Below are 13215 nucleotides of genomic sequence, written 5' to 3'. Positions count from 1 at the left end.
GACATTCGCCAAATCCGGTAGAGGAACAAATACAAGGTGAAGTTGTGGTCAGATAAGGTACGTGTGTTTCAGGCACCATGGGGGTCGAAGAGAGGGAAGGTTATATAGTGTCCAATACAATCTTTGGTTTTGCTGTGTTGCAGAGAGTAGGCATTTATGTTGGGTCGGTAGGGTATGCCTTTTTGAACAGGTTGGTTTTTAGTGATTTCCTGAAGTTTAGATGGTCGTAGATTGTTTTTGCAACTTTTGGCACTGTGTTCCATAGTTGTGTGCTTATATAGGAGATGCATGGGTTGCTTTGTATTTCAGTCCTTTGCAGTTTGGGTAGTGGAGGTTTAGGTATGTTTGTGATGATCCGCTTCTGTTTCTGGTTGGTAGGTCTATGAGGTCTGTCATGTATCCTGGGACTTTGCCATAGATAATCTTGTGGACCAGGGTGCAGGTTTTGAAGGTAATGCGTTCTTTGATTGGGAGCCAATGCAGTTTTTCTCGGAGGGGTTTGGCACTTTCGAATCATGTTTTACCGAATATCAGCCTGGCTGCTGTGTTTTGGGCAGTCTGGAGTTTCTTTGTGAGTTGTTCTTTACATCCTGCATAGATTTCATTGCAGTAGTCTGCATGGCTTAGTACCATTGATTGTATTAGGTTACGAAATATTTCCCTCAGGAAGAAAGGTTTTACGCATTTAAGTTTCCACATTGAGTGGAACATTTTCTTTGTGGTGGAGTTTACTTGGCTCTCAAGTGTAAGATTGCGGTCGATTGTAACACCAAGTATTTTTAGGCTATCTGAGATAGGGAGGGTGTGGTCTGGGGTGTTTATGGTTGTGGGTTTGTACTTATTGTGTTGGGATGAGAGGATGAGGCAGTGTGTTTTTTCAGTGTTCAGTTTCAGTTGAAATGAATTTGCCCATGAGTCCATGGTGTTCAAACCGAGCTTGATTTCACTGGTGATTTCTGTCAGATCGTGTCTAAAGGGAATGTAAATTGTGACATCGTCTGCATAGATGAACGGGTTGAGGCCTTGATTAGATAAGGACTTGGCCAGTGGGATCATCATTATGAAAAGAGTATTGGTGATAATGGTGATCCTTGAGGTACTCCGCAGTCTGCTTTCCACGGTGGTGATATGTTTGAATTTGATTTTACTTGGTATGTTCTGGTGGTTAGAAAACCCTTGATCCAGCTAAGTATATTTCCACCAATCCCAAAGTGGTCTAGGAGTCTTAGTAGTATATTGTGGTTTACCATGTCGAATGCGCTCGACACGTCGAATTGGAGAAGTATGCTTTTACCTTGTAGCTATTTCATGCTTGAATTTGACCGGGAGAGTGACTAGCACAGTTTCAGTACTATGGAGGGGGCGGAATCCTGATTGTGATTCATGTAGTATTGAGAACTTGTCCATGTAGTCAGTAAGTTGTTTGGTCACCAAGCTCTCCATCAGTTTAACTAGTGGGATAGATGCGACTGGGCGGTAGTTGGCGAGATCGTTTGTTTTTTTCTTGGTGTCTTTTGGTATTGCAGTGAGTAGGATGTTGCCATATTCCTCAGGGAAGAGACCTTGTTGGAGCATGTAGTTTAGGTGGGATGTGAGGTCTTCTATGAAGCGGTCGGGGGCGGATTTAAGTAGATGGCTGGGGCAGGTGTCCAGTTTTCAGTGGGTGATGGAGAACCTATGAGTCGCCTGGGTAACTGATTCAGCGGTGTGGAGAGCAAATTTTGACCAGGTATGGTTTGCTGGGTATTCTCCAAAGGTTGGGTCCAGGCCATTCATGAAGTTTTTGATGTCGGTGTTGTGCTGAGGAAGTGTTTTGCGTAATTTTATTATTTTTTTCATTGAAGTATTTAGCATGTTTGTCTGCGGATGGGATGTCTGTGTTGGTTGTGGTGATTGGAGTGGTGTCTAATAGCTTATTTACGAGTTGAAATAGTTTCTTCAGGTCTTTGTAATCCGGTCCTATTTTAGTTTTGTAATAAGACCTTTTGGTCTGTCTTATTGCATATTTGTATTTTCTTTGTGTTTGTTTCCATGCGTTGAGTGTGTGTTCATCTTTTATTTTTTTCCCATGCTCATTCGAGTTTCCTGGTTTGTGTTTTGAGTTTTTTTAATATGCCATCGAACCATGGGATCGAGTTTTGTCTTCTTGATATTCTTGTTCTTAAGGGTGCTATTTCGTCTAGTACGCTTCTGCATCTTTCGTCCCAGTCAGAGAGGTAGTGTATGGAGTCCGTTCGTGCTGTCCATTCGTTGTCATATATCTGTTGCCAGAATGCTTTTGGGTCTATTTGGCCTCTTGTGCTCTAGGTTGTATGTTCTTGTGTATGGTATGATCCCTTCTTCCACCAGTTTAGGGATAGAGTTAGTTTGTAGTGATTGGTCCAAGGTGTTTCTGACCATTTGATATCGGTTATTAGTAGGTTGTGGTCTGTGGACAATTTGTGTGAGAAGAGGTCCAGTGTGTGCCCTTGATGTGTGTAGCTTGTATGTGTGGCCATTTGAGATCCCATGAGTGGAGGAATTCCTTACATTCTTGTGCGTTGGTAGAATTTGGGTCTTCTAGGTGAAGGTTTATGTCACCTAGTATTAGTATGTTGGAGTTGGTTACACAAGTGTTTGAGATGAAGTCCGTGAAGTTAGACTGGCTTTCGTTCCAATTACCAGGTGTTCTGTAAAACAGGACACAGTTCAGATGATCGAGCAGGGATTTGTTGTGGATTCTGATTGAGGCAATTTCAAGTTGGGTTGTTATGGACTTGGCAGTGGTTTCGGTGATGAAGTGGGAGCGGTAGATTAGTGTTATGCCTCCGCCTCTCTTTTCCTTTCTGGTCCAGTGAGTGATTTTGTATCCTGGAGGGCATAGGTCAAGGATTATGGAATCCTTTTGATCGTGGATCCAATATATGGAGGTATAGGCATAATCTACATTAATTAAATTGCCTAAGATATATATATATATATATATATATATATATATATATATATAGATAGATAGATAGATAGATAGAGAGAGAGAGGTAGAGAGATAGATACACTGTTTAATTTTCTTGTCACCTTATTGTTTGGCATTTGATCCATATTTATAGACTCAGGCCCCATGTCTGGCCATGCCCACTTTAGCCTCCCCAAACAGCTGAGCAACTGACAGTCAGATAGCAGGAGTGGTAAACCATGTCAGCAGGACCGGAAAGAAAATGATGCCGACATGAAAATGTAGCAAAGTAAAGAGAGACAGGCAGAGAGAGAGAGAGAGAGAACTTGTTATATGTAGCACTACCTATACTCTCCGATTACTGAGATTCAGTAGAGAAAGGTATTTTAAGGTTCAGGAAAAAAGTCAAAGCTTTTATATTTGAGCAAACATGTGGAACATGTATTTCATCATAAAGAATTTTTATACCATAAATTAGTTTCTCTCATTGGTAATATATTGTCTTAATATTTCATATGTCTTATTGAGAACCGGTTGGAATACTGATCTGTGGCACATAAATATTTTAAATAAATATACAGTCTGGATGCCTCCTCACTACATAATAAATTATAACACAAAAGAAAGAGAATAGGTATTAAATAAAACAGTTCAATAAAGAAGTCAGAGGAAATACTGCATGCTTAATCTTCAGCTAATTGCATGAAAATCACAACTAAATGATGTCTGCATTTGATCACTATGTTGAATCCCATGCTTAGACACATTTTTAGACAGAACAAATTATTCTAACCATTTAGCACACAATGTTGCTCCTAGTAGAAAATAAATCATAACATTTCCAAAAACAAACCATCATCCTTCTACTGTGTGTTAAATATGTAGAAAAACTGCTTGCCAGATAAAAGGAAGTGAATTTGCATGATATTCCTGAGCTGAGATTGCACTAGAACTGGCTTTGAAATGTTGAAATCCATTAGCCAAGCTCTCTATTAAGGCCCCAAAAATCATCAGTAAATCAGCAGCGAGGAATACGCTTATGCTAAAAACACAGATAAATTGCTGTATCCAAAGCAATAAGAAGATTCAGGAGTTACAACTCACACAAAAGCAACACTGATTGCCAATATTTTGAAAAGGATTTATTCTATCTTGTCAAATAATTTGCTTGAAGTCATCCTAGCTCTTCATGCTTGGGTGACAAATGAACTGGAGCAGCACACTGATGTGAACTATATAATACTAGTAAGAAATGCCCGTTTCTGGCAAAAATGAAACGGGCGCTAGCAGGGTAATCCCCCCCCCCCCCCCGTCCTCCCTCCCGAGTTGCAGACACCCCCTCCGTGCCTCCGTTCCGAGTTGCACACCTCTCCTCTTCGTCCCTTCGTCCCTCAGTGACGTGGTTGCGAGGGCCGCCCCGCCCTCAACGTCATCGCGTTTTGACGCGAGGGCCGCCCCGCCCTCAACATCATCGCGTTTTGACGCGAGGGCGGAGCTACAGTGACTGGAGCCTGCAGGCCAAACCGGATATCTCGGGCGCCTCAAGTTTCCAGCTTGAGGCTTCAAAGTGCCTTTTATATATATAGATTATGTATATACACACCAAACACAAACTCTCAAGCAAATATATCTGAACAAGAAATCTATGAGGCCTTCAAAGCTGATATACATATTTTTTTATTGCTCTGTTAAAAAGGTATCAAAACCTGCCAACAGCTAGTGTTACAAAAATGTGCTAATGCATTAGCATGAACAAACAATGTTAACACAACCCTATTTATTTTACTGCAGGTCCCATTTTTTACAATAGGACCTAATTAGTAAAAATGCACATTAATGGTGTTGGCACATGCTAATACAGTGGAGCACATTTAGGGGCCCTTTTACTAAGGTGCATTAACAGATTTAGCACACGCTAAATGCAGTGCAGTCTACTGTATACCTATAGGCTGAATGGCACTTAATGCACACTAATTCGTTAGCACACCTTAGTAAAAGGACCCTTAGTAACTCTTGCTGAAAGAACAACTAATAGAACTCTAAAAGCAGTTATCAAGAGAAATGTCCTTGAGAAGTTTTTGTACTGTATGCTAAATATTATGAAGGGTTCTTTTTCGTTTTCACGTGTTTACCTTGAAAAGGTATGCTGGGATATTGCTAAAATCCACTGGCAGCTTCAAGAGGAATCGTGCTGAGAATTCACCAGTCTGTGAAGAAAAGAAATGGCGCGATGAGACAGCACAGAACAACAAGTAGGGAATTTGTTACACAGTCAGCAAGAGTCAAGACCTCAAAAACATGTAAGGTTCATGGAAAATTCTGTAACCACTTCAAACAGCTTAAAAGCAGAAACCTGCAAACCTACATAAACAGCATCTGCATACCCCCTTTTGCTTTCTTCAAGTGTTTTCTAACTCCTGCTATACTGCCAGACCCAATGGGTATATACGGATGGATAAAAACTTAGGAGCAAATACTTGTGTGTTTAGAAGCCTTTGAAAATTCTTTCCCTAATTCAAGGTATGAATAAAGTGACTTAAATGAGGAGATATTTATAAACAGGAATAGCTATAATAAAGTATAAACAACTTCAAGAACACAGAACATAGAAAATACTGTAAAAAGTATTTAATGTGATCCAAACCCAGCCTCTTAACTTAGGCAGAAAGAATAACCATATGACTAATTCTTCCAAAAATATGGGTGTCACAAAATGCCAAGCCACCTGCCTGGGGTTACCCCGTGGCCACTTAAAGGGTCTAAGCCCAGAAGAGCTCAGGTCCGCTTGCACCTGCCGCTTGTGCTCCACACTAGCACCCTCTTCCCACCGGCTGGATCACAACCACCTCTGGGCGAGTCTCCCACTCTCAAAATATCCCCAGATATTTCTAGGTTACTGGAGCCATACTCTCAGTGGTCCTACAGTTCCCAGAAGCAATCACAGACCCAACACACAAACCACCAGGATTCTTTATCAGTCCAGAGAGGCAGAGTCAATAAACAATTGTTTACTGTCTTAAAAATATTTTGAACAATGAACAAAATAATGTGCAATCAGCAGACAATAACAGATATTTAACCATCTCTCTGACCTCACGTGCAACTTTCTTCAAATCAATCACATTACTTTCTAATTCTTCCTACTTTCTTACTCATCTATGTTACAACTTTGCCTTACCCTTCATTACCAACTATAATGTTCTAGTTAGTACATATTGTGTTGTTCTTGCAAGTTGTATACCATGCCATACTTTGTATTGCTGTTCGAATATTTTTTACTGCTCTAATTGCCTATTGCTCATGTTTGATCTATTCTTACTGTACACCGCCTTATGTGAATTCCTTCAAAAATTCAAAGGGCGGTAAATAAATCCTAATAATAAATAAATAAAACTGAAATATAGATCAATTATAACACTAACTAAACATTTGTTTACTTTCTAAAAATTACCTGGAGAGATCAGGACATATAGTTGCTCACCAGTTATCAATAACTGTTTATTATAGGACTTAAGCAAACAGCTTTCTCTCTCTTTCTACTCCCGGACTGAAACTGAAACAGCAGCCAGCAACTGCTGCAATTTCAAACTCCAGGCTAATCAGAGCCCAGAACAACAACATTTGAAAAAAAGCTGGTTACATCCCTGCAAGGCACTTCCTATTATCTGTGTTAACTAAAGAAGGAATCATTCACTTATCTGTAACAGCTCTAAGTATAAACATACACCATTTGCTGGCCAAACTAGAGAAATACACTCCAGAATTAATTTAGGCAGTTTACAGGCTTAAAACACACTGGGCGTCTTTTACTAAGGCGCGCTCACGTTTTTATCACGCGCTAAAATTGTTGGTGCGCTAAACGTTAGAGACGCCCATAGGAATGCATTGGCATCTCTAACATTTAGCACTCCCACAATTTTAGCGTGCACCAAAAACGTGAGCACGCCCTCACTGTTCTGTCACAATGGGTACCTGCTGTTACAGGCTGTCAGAGTGGATAGAGCTTAGTGATGAGAGAGAGCTGTGAGAAATTTAAGAAAGTTGAATTCACTGAGGTTTTGTACAAGCTTGTGAGTGAAATAGGAAGGGAATCTAACATTTAATACCCTTTCTTCTTAGGCGGAAGCATTAGGGTGCAAGATAAATAACGGGGGAAGGGGAAAGATAGAGTTGGCCCTGGTAGAGGGATCTGTTAGGCGAGCCCCTCCCCCCCCCTCCCCTAGAATCCAGGGAACACTCCACAGGGGGTGTACGTATAGAGGCAATTTTCACAGCTGTTTATAGAAATAAAGTGTTTTATCCAGCTGTTTGAAAACTTCCCTACCTCAATGTGGCTAAAAGTTGTGTACACTATTCCACAATGCACATACATTTAAAGCCACAATGAGAGAAGGCATTTCTGGGATAGGAAAAGTATACACTTTGATTGCATTTTCAAACATTTCCAATAAAAACCTACCCATGGAAAAAAAGCAATTGCAAATGACCTTCCATACTTTACAGCCACAGCAAGTTTCAAAATGAAAGTTATGCATATACTTTTGCATAAAGAATATGTGTAAAGCCCATGAGTAAGCAGTACACACAGCATTTATCTCAAATGCAATCAATCTTAAACCTGCCACCAGAGTTTAACGACATTAATAAAAGCCCAATATAGTTAAGGTACGATCATGGTCTCCAGTTTCCTGCGACGTCTGCTATTTTGCTTATTTTCCCTTTTAAATCATGTCAAATATTTTTAAGCAATAGAAAAATAAAGTAGCTTTTCAAATTTGATTACATGCCTGCATAATTATTTTGCTTTTTAGAACACAGAAACATAGTAAATGATGGCAGATAAAGACCTTAATGGTCCATCCATTCTGCCCAACAATCACATTCATTATCAATTCATCACTGATATTTTACTTGCTAAGTTCCACTTTAAGATATCTCCCCCCCCCCCCCCCCCCCCCCACTAAGAATCAGAGCACCAGCACTCATAGCATACGACATGAATCTGGTATAAAATATGCATACTTGATCCTGATCCATCCTTGCCATTTTCCAAGATCAGACCATAAAAGTCTACCAGGCATGGACCCTGACCCTACTTTCCAACTGCTGGAGTTGCAGTCAAGCCCACTCCAGCCCATCCTGATTAGTCTTGCCATATATGGTACACAAATCATAGAAGTCTTCCAACACTGGCCTCACTTCCCCACTGCTAGAGTTCCCATCTAAGCATCACTCCTGCCCATCATAAATGAAGTCATAGCTGTTGATGTGTTAAGTTTCATTTTGATACTATCCTCTTTCTATTTAGGGATCCTTTGTGTCTATCCCACGCATTTATGAATTCAGTCACTGCTTTTGTCTTCACCACTTCCTCTAGGAGGGTATTCTAGACATCCACCATCCTTTTCATTAAAAAGTATTTCCTGATGTTACTCCTAAGTCTACCACACTGCAACCTCAATTTATGTCCTCTAGTTTTACTGCTTCACTTTTTCTGGAAAACATTTATTTGTAGATTAATACATTTCAAGTATTTAAATATCTGTATCATATCTCTAACGATTAAAGCACGTTATGAAGGCAATCTCCTTCTAACACTTCTGTCTAAACAAACAAGCACAATAGTGAAGGAGATATATACAGACTCAACTGGCATTTGTTCTGACCAAACATTAAAATTTTAAAGTAAAGAGGTGATGCCTCAAGAAGCCCCCGGCTATATAACTGCAAAGCTCATGGGGGCTGGGTTGCTTCATCATCGGCAAACACCCCTGGACAATTAAACAATTCAATGCTCTGTAAATTATTTTTTCTTTTTTCCTTTGTCTTTTTTTGGGTTTTGAATGTAAAGATTACTTAGCTTTCATTCAATCTAGGCTCTTGAGATGCTGGGTGCGACCATGACCAACGGTGGCCAACGTTTCATCACCTGCTTCAGGATCATAAGGTCTGCATCAATCTTAGCTTAGAGAATACTCAGCTCCAGCGGTGTTTGCCGATGATGAAGCAGCCCAGCCCCCATGAGCTTTGCAGTTATATAGCCGGGGGCTTCTTGAGGCATCACCTCTTTACTTTAAAAATGTAATGTTTGGTCAGAACAAATGCCAGTTGAGTCTGTATATATCTCCTTCATTATTGTGCTTGTTTGTATCATATCTCTTCCATCCCTTCTTTTCTCTAGGGTATACATATTCAGGTCTTCTAGTCTTTTCAGCACAATCCTGATATTTTTGTCACCTTCCTCAGGACCGTGTCAAGTTTTCTTACATCCTTAGCAAAATACGGCCTCCAGAACTGAACACAATATTCCAAGTGGGACCTCATCAATGATAGGAGCATTAACACCTCCTTTTTTCTACTGTTGTGCTTCTCTCTATGTAGCCTAGCATCCTCTACCTTGTCACATTGATTCACAACATTGAGCTCCTCAGACCCTGTCACCCTCAAGGTCCTTCTCTCAGCCCTTAGCACACACAGCTCCTTTGGATTTTTACTCCACAAGGCATCTCTCTGCACTTCTTTGCATTACATTTTAAATTGACATACATTAGACCACACTTCTAATGTTTGTAGATCTCACCTCAAATTTTGTATTCCCTTCAGGTGTCCACTCCATTGCAAAACTATGTGCCATCTGCAAAAAAGACATACTTTTCCTTCTAACCCTTCAGCAACATTACTCACAAATATATTGAACAGAATCAGCCCCAGTACCAATCCTTAAGGTACTCCACTGCTCACCTTTCTTTCCTCTGAGCAAATTTCATTTACCACCACCCTCTGTAGTCTGTCAGTCAACCAGTTTCCAATGCAGTTTACTATTTTGGGTCCTAACTTCAGTCTGCTAACTTTATTAATGAGCCTCCTATGAAGAACCAAGCCAAAGGCTTTGCTGAAATCCAAGTAGACTACATCTTGCACATGTCCTCGATCCAATTCTCTAGCTACCCAATCAAACAAAGCAATCAAATTCGTTTGGCACAATTTTCTCTTGGTAAAACTTTATTGTCTCAGATCTTGTAACCCATTGGATTACAGGAAGTTCACTATTCTTTCCTTCAGGAAAGCCTCCATTATTTTTTCAACCAGTGAAGTGAGGCTTACTGGCATGTAGTTACTGAAGTTTTCTCTGTTACTGTTTTTGTAAAGAGGAACCACACTCAACTTTTTTTTGTCCAAGGATTTACTGAGGTTCGAAAGAGGAATCTGAGATAACATGAGGGAAAGGATCTCAAGAATGGGGGAGAAGAGGAAGACAGAAAGATGAAGACGAAGACATCATCTCGGGGATAGGAAGGAATCTCAGTCTTCTTCTGGTAGAATGGTTTTGACCACCTTGGCATCTAAGAGGAAAGACAGCTTCTTGGTAATAAGTTCTTGATGTTGACAACTTGACCATGATGCTTTCAGCGGGCAATTTGGTGATGTTTTGAATAGATGCAGATGCCATCCTAGCCAGATAATGTTTAGAACCCGCTGATGAGAGGTTATAAACAACCAGAGGTTTGCGTAAAACCTTAACCTCCCTCCTACCAGAAGGTTGCCTGTCATCAATACTGGAATACTAATTATGTTCTTATGGAGGCAGTCAAAACCCTGTCCCTGGTTTTGGCTGCAGAGCTGGTTGGGTCTTCTGGGGGCCTCTGCAGTTTACATAGTATATACAGGTACTTATTTGTACCTGAGGCAACAGAGAGTTAAGTGACTTGCCCAGAGTCACAAGGAACTGCAGTGGGAATCAAACCCAGTTCCCCAGGATAAACCATCCAAACAATACCAGCACAGGAAGGCCCAGCAGTAGAAAACGGATCCAGTGGTGCGGGTAACCAGGCAAACCGAAACCCTCAGCAGACTACAACAACAATAGAATGATACCTCATACCAGGAAGGCACATAGCAGAACTAACCATGAATGCCCTGATCAAGAGACTAGACTATGCACCCTTGGCCTAAGAAAGGCAGAAGCATTAATGATGCTAGTGTTCTGATACCTAGGAGTATGCGAGCAGCAAGACCCAGAGAGTCCCAGAACAGTGTAGAGCAGCAGGAGAAACCGCTGCCCACAAGAAACAGAGAAACTGGTACTCCTAACAGCGACCGTGAGAAACACCCCTATAGAGAGTCCCAGACCACTTTAAGCAAAGAGACATATCTTCTCTCATGAGAACACCCAGAAAGAACTGATTCAGCTGCACAGACAGGGCAGCAGCACAGGACCCCCCCCCCCCCCCCCACCCACCCCATGAAGGGAAGGAAATAGCTGTTCCTACAGACAAGAAGAAGGATCCTCCCAGCAAGGATGGGTCTCTCTTTTCCGGACCAAGGGAAGGAGAAAAAATGTATTCCCAGACAAGCCTCACCGCCATGAGTCTGAAACAGTCGGAAGAAGCGTCTCTGTAGAAGACTAAGGAGCTTCCAGCACAGAACCGGTGCTCCACCTTTCCTAGAGGAAGGAAGGCAAGCTCCGGAGACAATATGGACCCTGCACCAAGAGAGGGGATGGAAGTCCAAAGTACGAGAGACTCCAATGGAGATCCCAGGCAACCAATGACCTGGAAGGCGCTCCAATCCAGAGGAGAAGCAGCAAACAAACAAACAAAGAAGAGCAGGACCAACAACCTCCCATGGACCATCCGCATAGATGGACCTAAACTGGGTAGAGAGTACCCAAGTCAGCTTGCTCTGGAGACATGGAACAAGAGAAAGAGCAGAGAGAATAAGGTAGAAATGGAACTGCCCCTCCCTACATGGAATGATAAAGCTGCACAGCAAGAATGGTAAAGGAGGTGTGACTACTACACAGAGACGAATATGCACCCTACAGGTCGACACTCAACTGCTCATAGGCTGCTAAACAGACTTGAATAAGCGGTAGAGGTAAGGATGCACTCAACCCCCAGAGATGGAGCAGCTCCTAACCTGCAGCAATTGAGCCTCGATCAAGAAACAGCGAAGGAGTCACGGTCAACATGCAGAAGTGGAGCCTTATTCACATTCCAAGATGAGCCGTGGCCCATACACAGAGATGGAACTGTGGATAACATGCCCAGATGGACCCACGCTCCAACTAGAGCAGAGCATCACAGGAAGAGATAGAACTGTGCCCCACAGGCAGAGAAGGATCCGTGTTCAACATGCATAGAGCTGCACTCAACATGCAGATAAGGAGCCGTGCACAACATGCAGAGATGAAGTTACCCCAATAGAGATGGAGCCGAACCCAACCTAAAGAGAGTTGCGCCCAATAGTCACATATGAAACTGAATTCAACATGCAGAGATGAAGCAGCGTCCAAGACACATAGATGGAGCCATGCTCCTCATGCAAAGATGTCTGCTCTCAGCAGGCCGAGATGGAGCAGTATCCAACCGTGAGAGATGTCTCGGTGCACAACGTGCAGAGAGGGAGCTGTGCTGAACTCACAGATGGGAACAACGTTCCATAGGAAGACAGCAGCAGCAGCCACCATGCATAGATGGAGCTGCACCCAACAGGTAAGGACAGAGCTGCAAGTCAGCTACAGAGAGGTAGAGCTGTGCCAAACGTGCCAAGATGGAGCTATGCTACACCCTTGTAAACAGAGCCGCACCAACAAGCAGAGAAGCAGCCATGGCTACATGCACAGGTGGAGCAGTGCTCACTCTGCTGCGATGCAGCTGCACTCACCACCAAGAGAGTGAGCTGCACTCCCAATGCAGACATGAGAGAGCACCAAACCTGCTACAGCAGAGGTGCCTCAAACATGGAGAGGAATCCATAGGCAACATGTCAGAATCCTCGCAAGCTTGCAACTATGAAGTCATGGTCAAGAGGAAAATATGAAGCCTCGCCAACAGGCAGCAATGGAGCTGCACACATACCAGAGAGCTGGTTCCGCATCCCACATGCAGAGATGGAGCAAAACCGAAACATAGATAAGAAGGCCTGCCCCTGAAGAAAGAGAAAATTCAACGGTCTGAAGCACAAGTTGGGCAACCCACATTAAGTGAAGGTGCACTCCAAAAGGCAGATGAAGAGCTGAAGCCATGAAACAGACCGCAAAGGAGTATTGCTCCATTCACAGAGATGGAGCAGTGCCTCACACCCCTCACCTGAGGAGCACCCAACAAGAGGAAATTAAGCTATCACCCTACAACTACAAGGTGCCTCGGTTACCAGCACCAACGAAAACTGACACCAGAGCCCCACAGGTGCTGTGCTCTGTAAAAAATAAGGCAGGGAACTGTGCACTGAGACATGAAAACATGCTCGTCAGAAGAGCTGGTACGAAAAGGAAAGGAATC

The 13215-nt window shown here is 42.4% G+C and overlaps 1 protein-coding gene across 3 annotated transcripts in view; it reads right to left on the bottom strand.

The window, feature by feature from the left end:
• Nucleotides 1-13215, bottom strand: part of BABAM2 (BRISC and BRCA1 A complex member 2) — a 582320-nt gene that overhangs the window by 372814 nt on the left and 196291 nt on the right. For all 3 annotated transcript variants that reach the window (XM_030195882.1, XM_030195883.1, XM_030195885.1), the window contains exon 6: nt 5065-5139. In XM_030195882.1, coding sequence (XP_030051742.1) covers nt 5065-5139 — 75 coding nt within the window. The remainder of the gene's footprint in view (nt 1-5064; nt 5140-13215) is intronic.

The sequence above is a fragment of the Microcaecilia unicolor genome, chromosome 3 (assembly GCF_901765095.1).
Source record: "Microcaecilia unicolor chromosome 3, aMicUni1.1, whole genome shotgun sequence".
NCBI lineage: Eukaryota > Metazoa > Chordata > Amphibia > Gymnophiona > Siphonopidae > Microcaecilia > Microcaecilia unicolor.
Note: the sequence above shows the minus strand (reverse complement) of the source record. Positions and strands in the feature narration are given on the sequence as shown.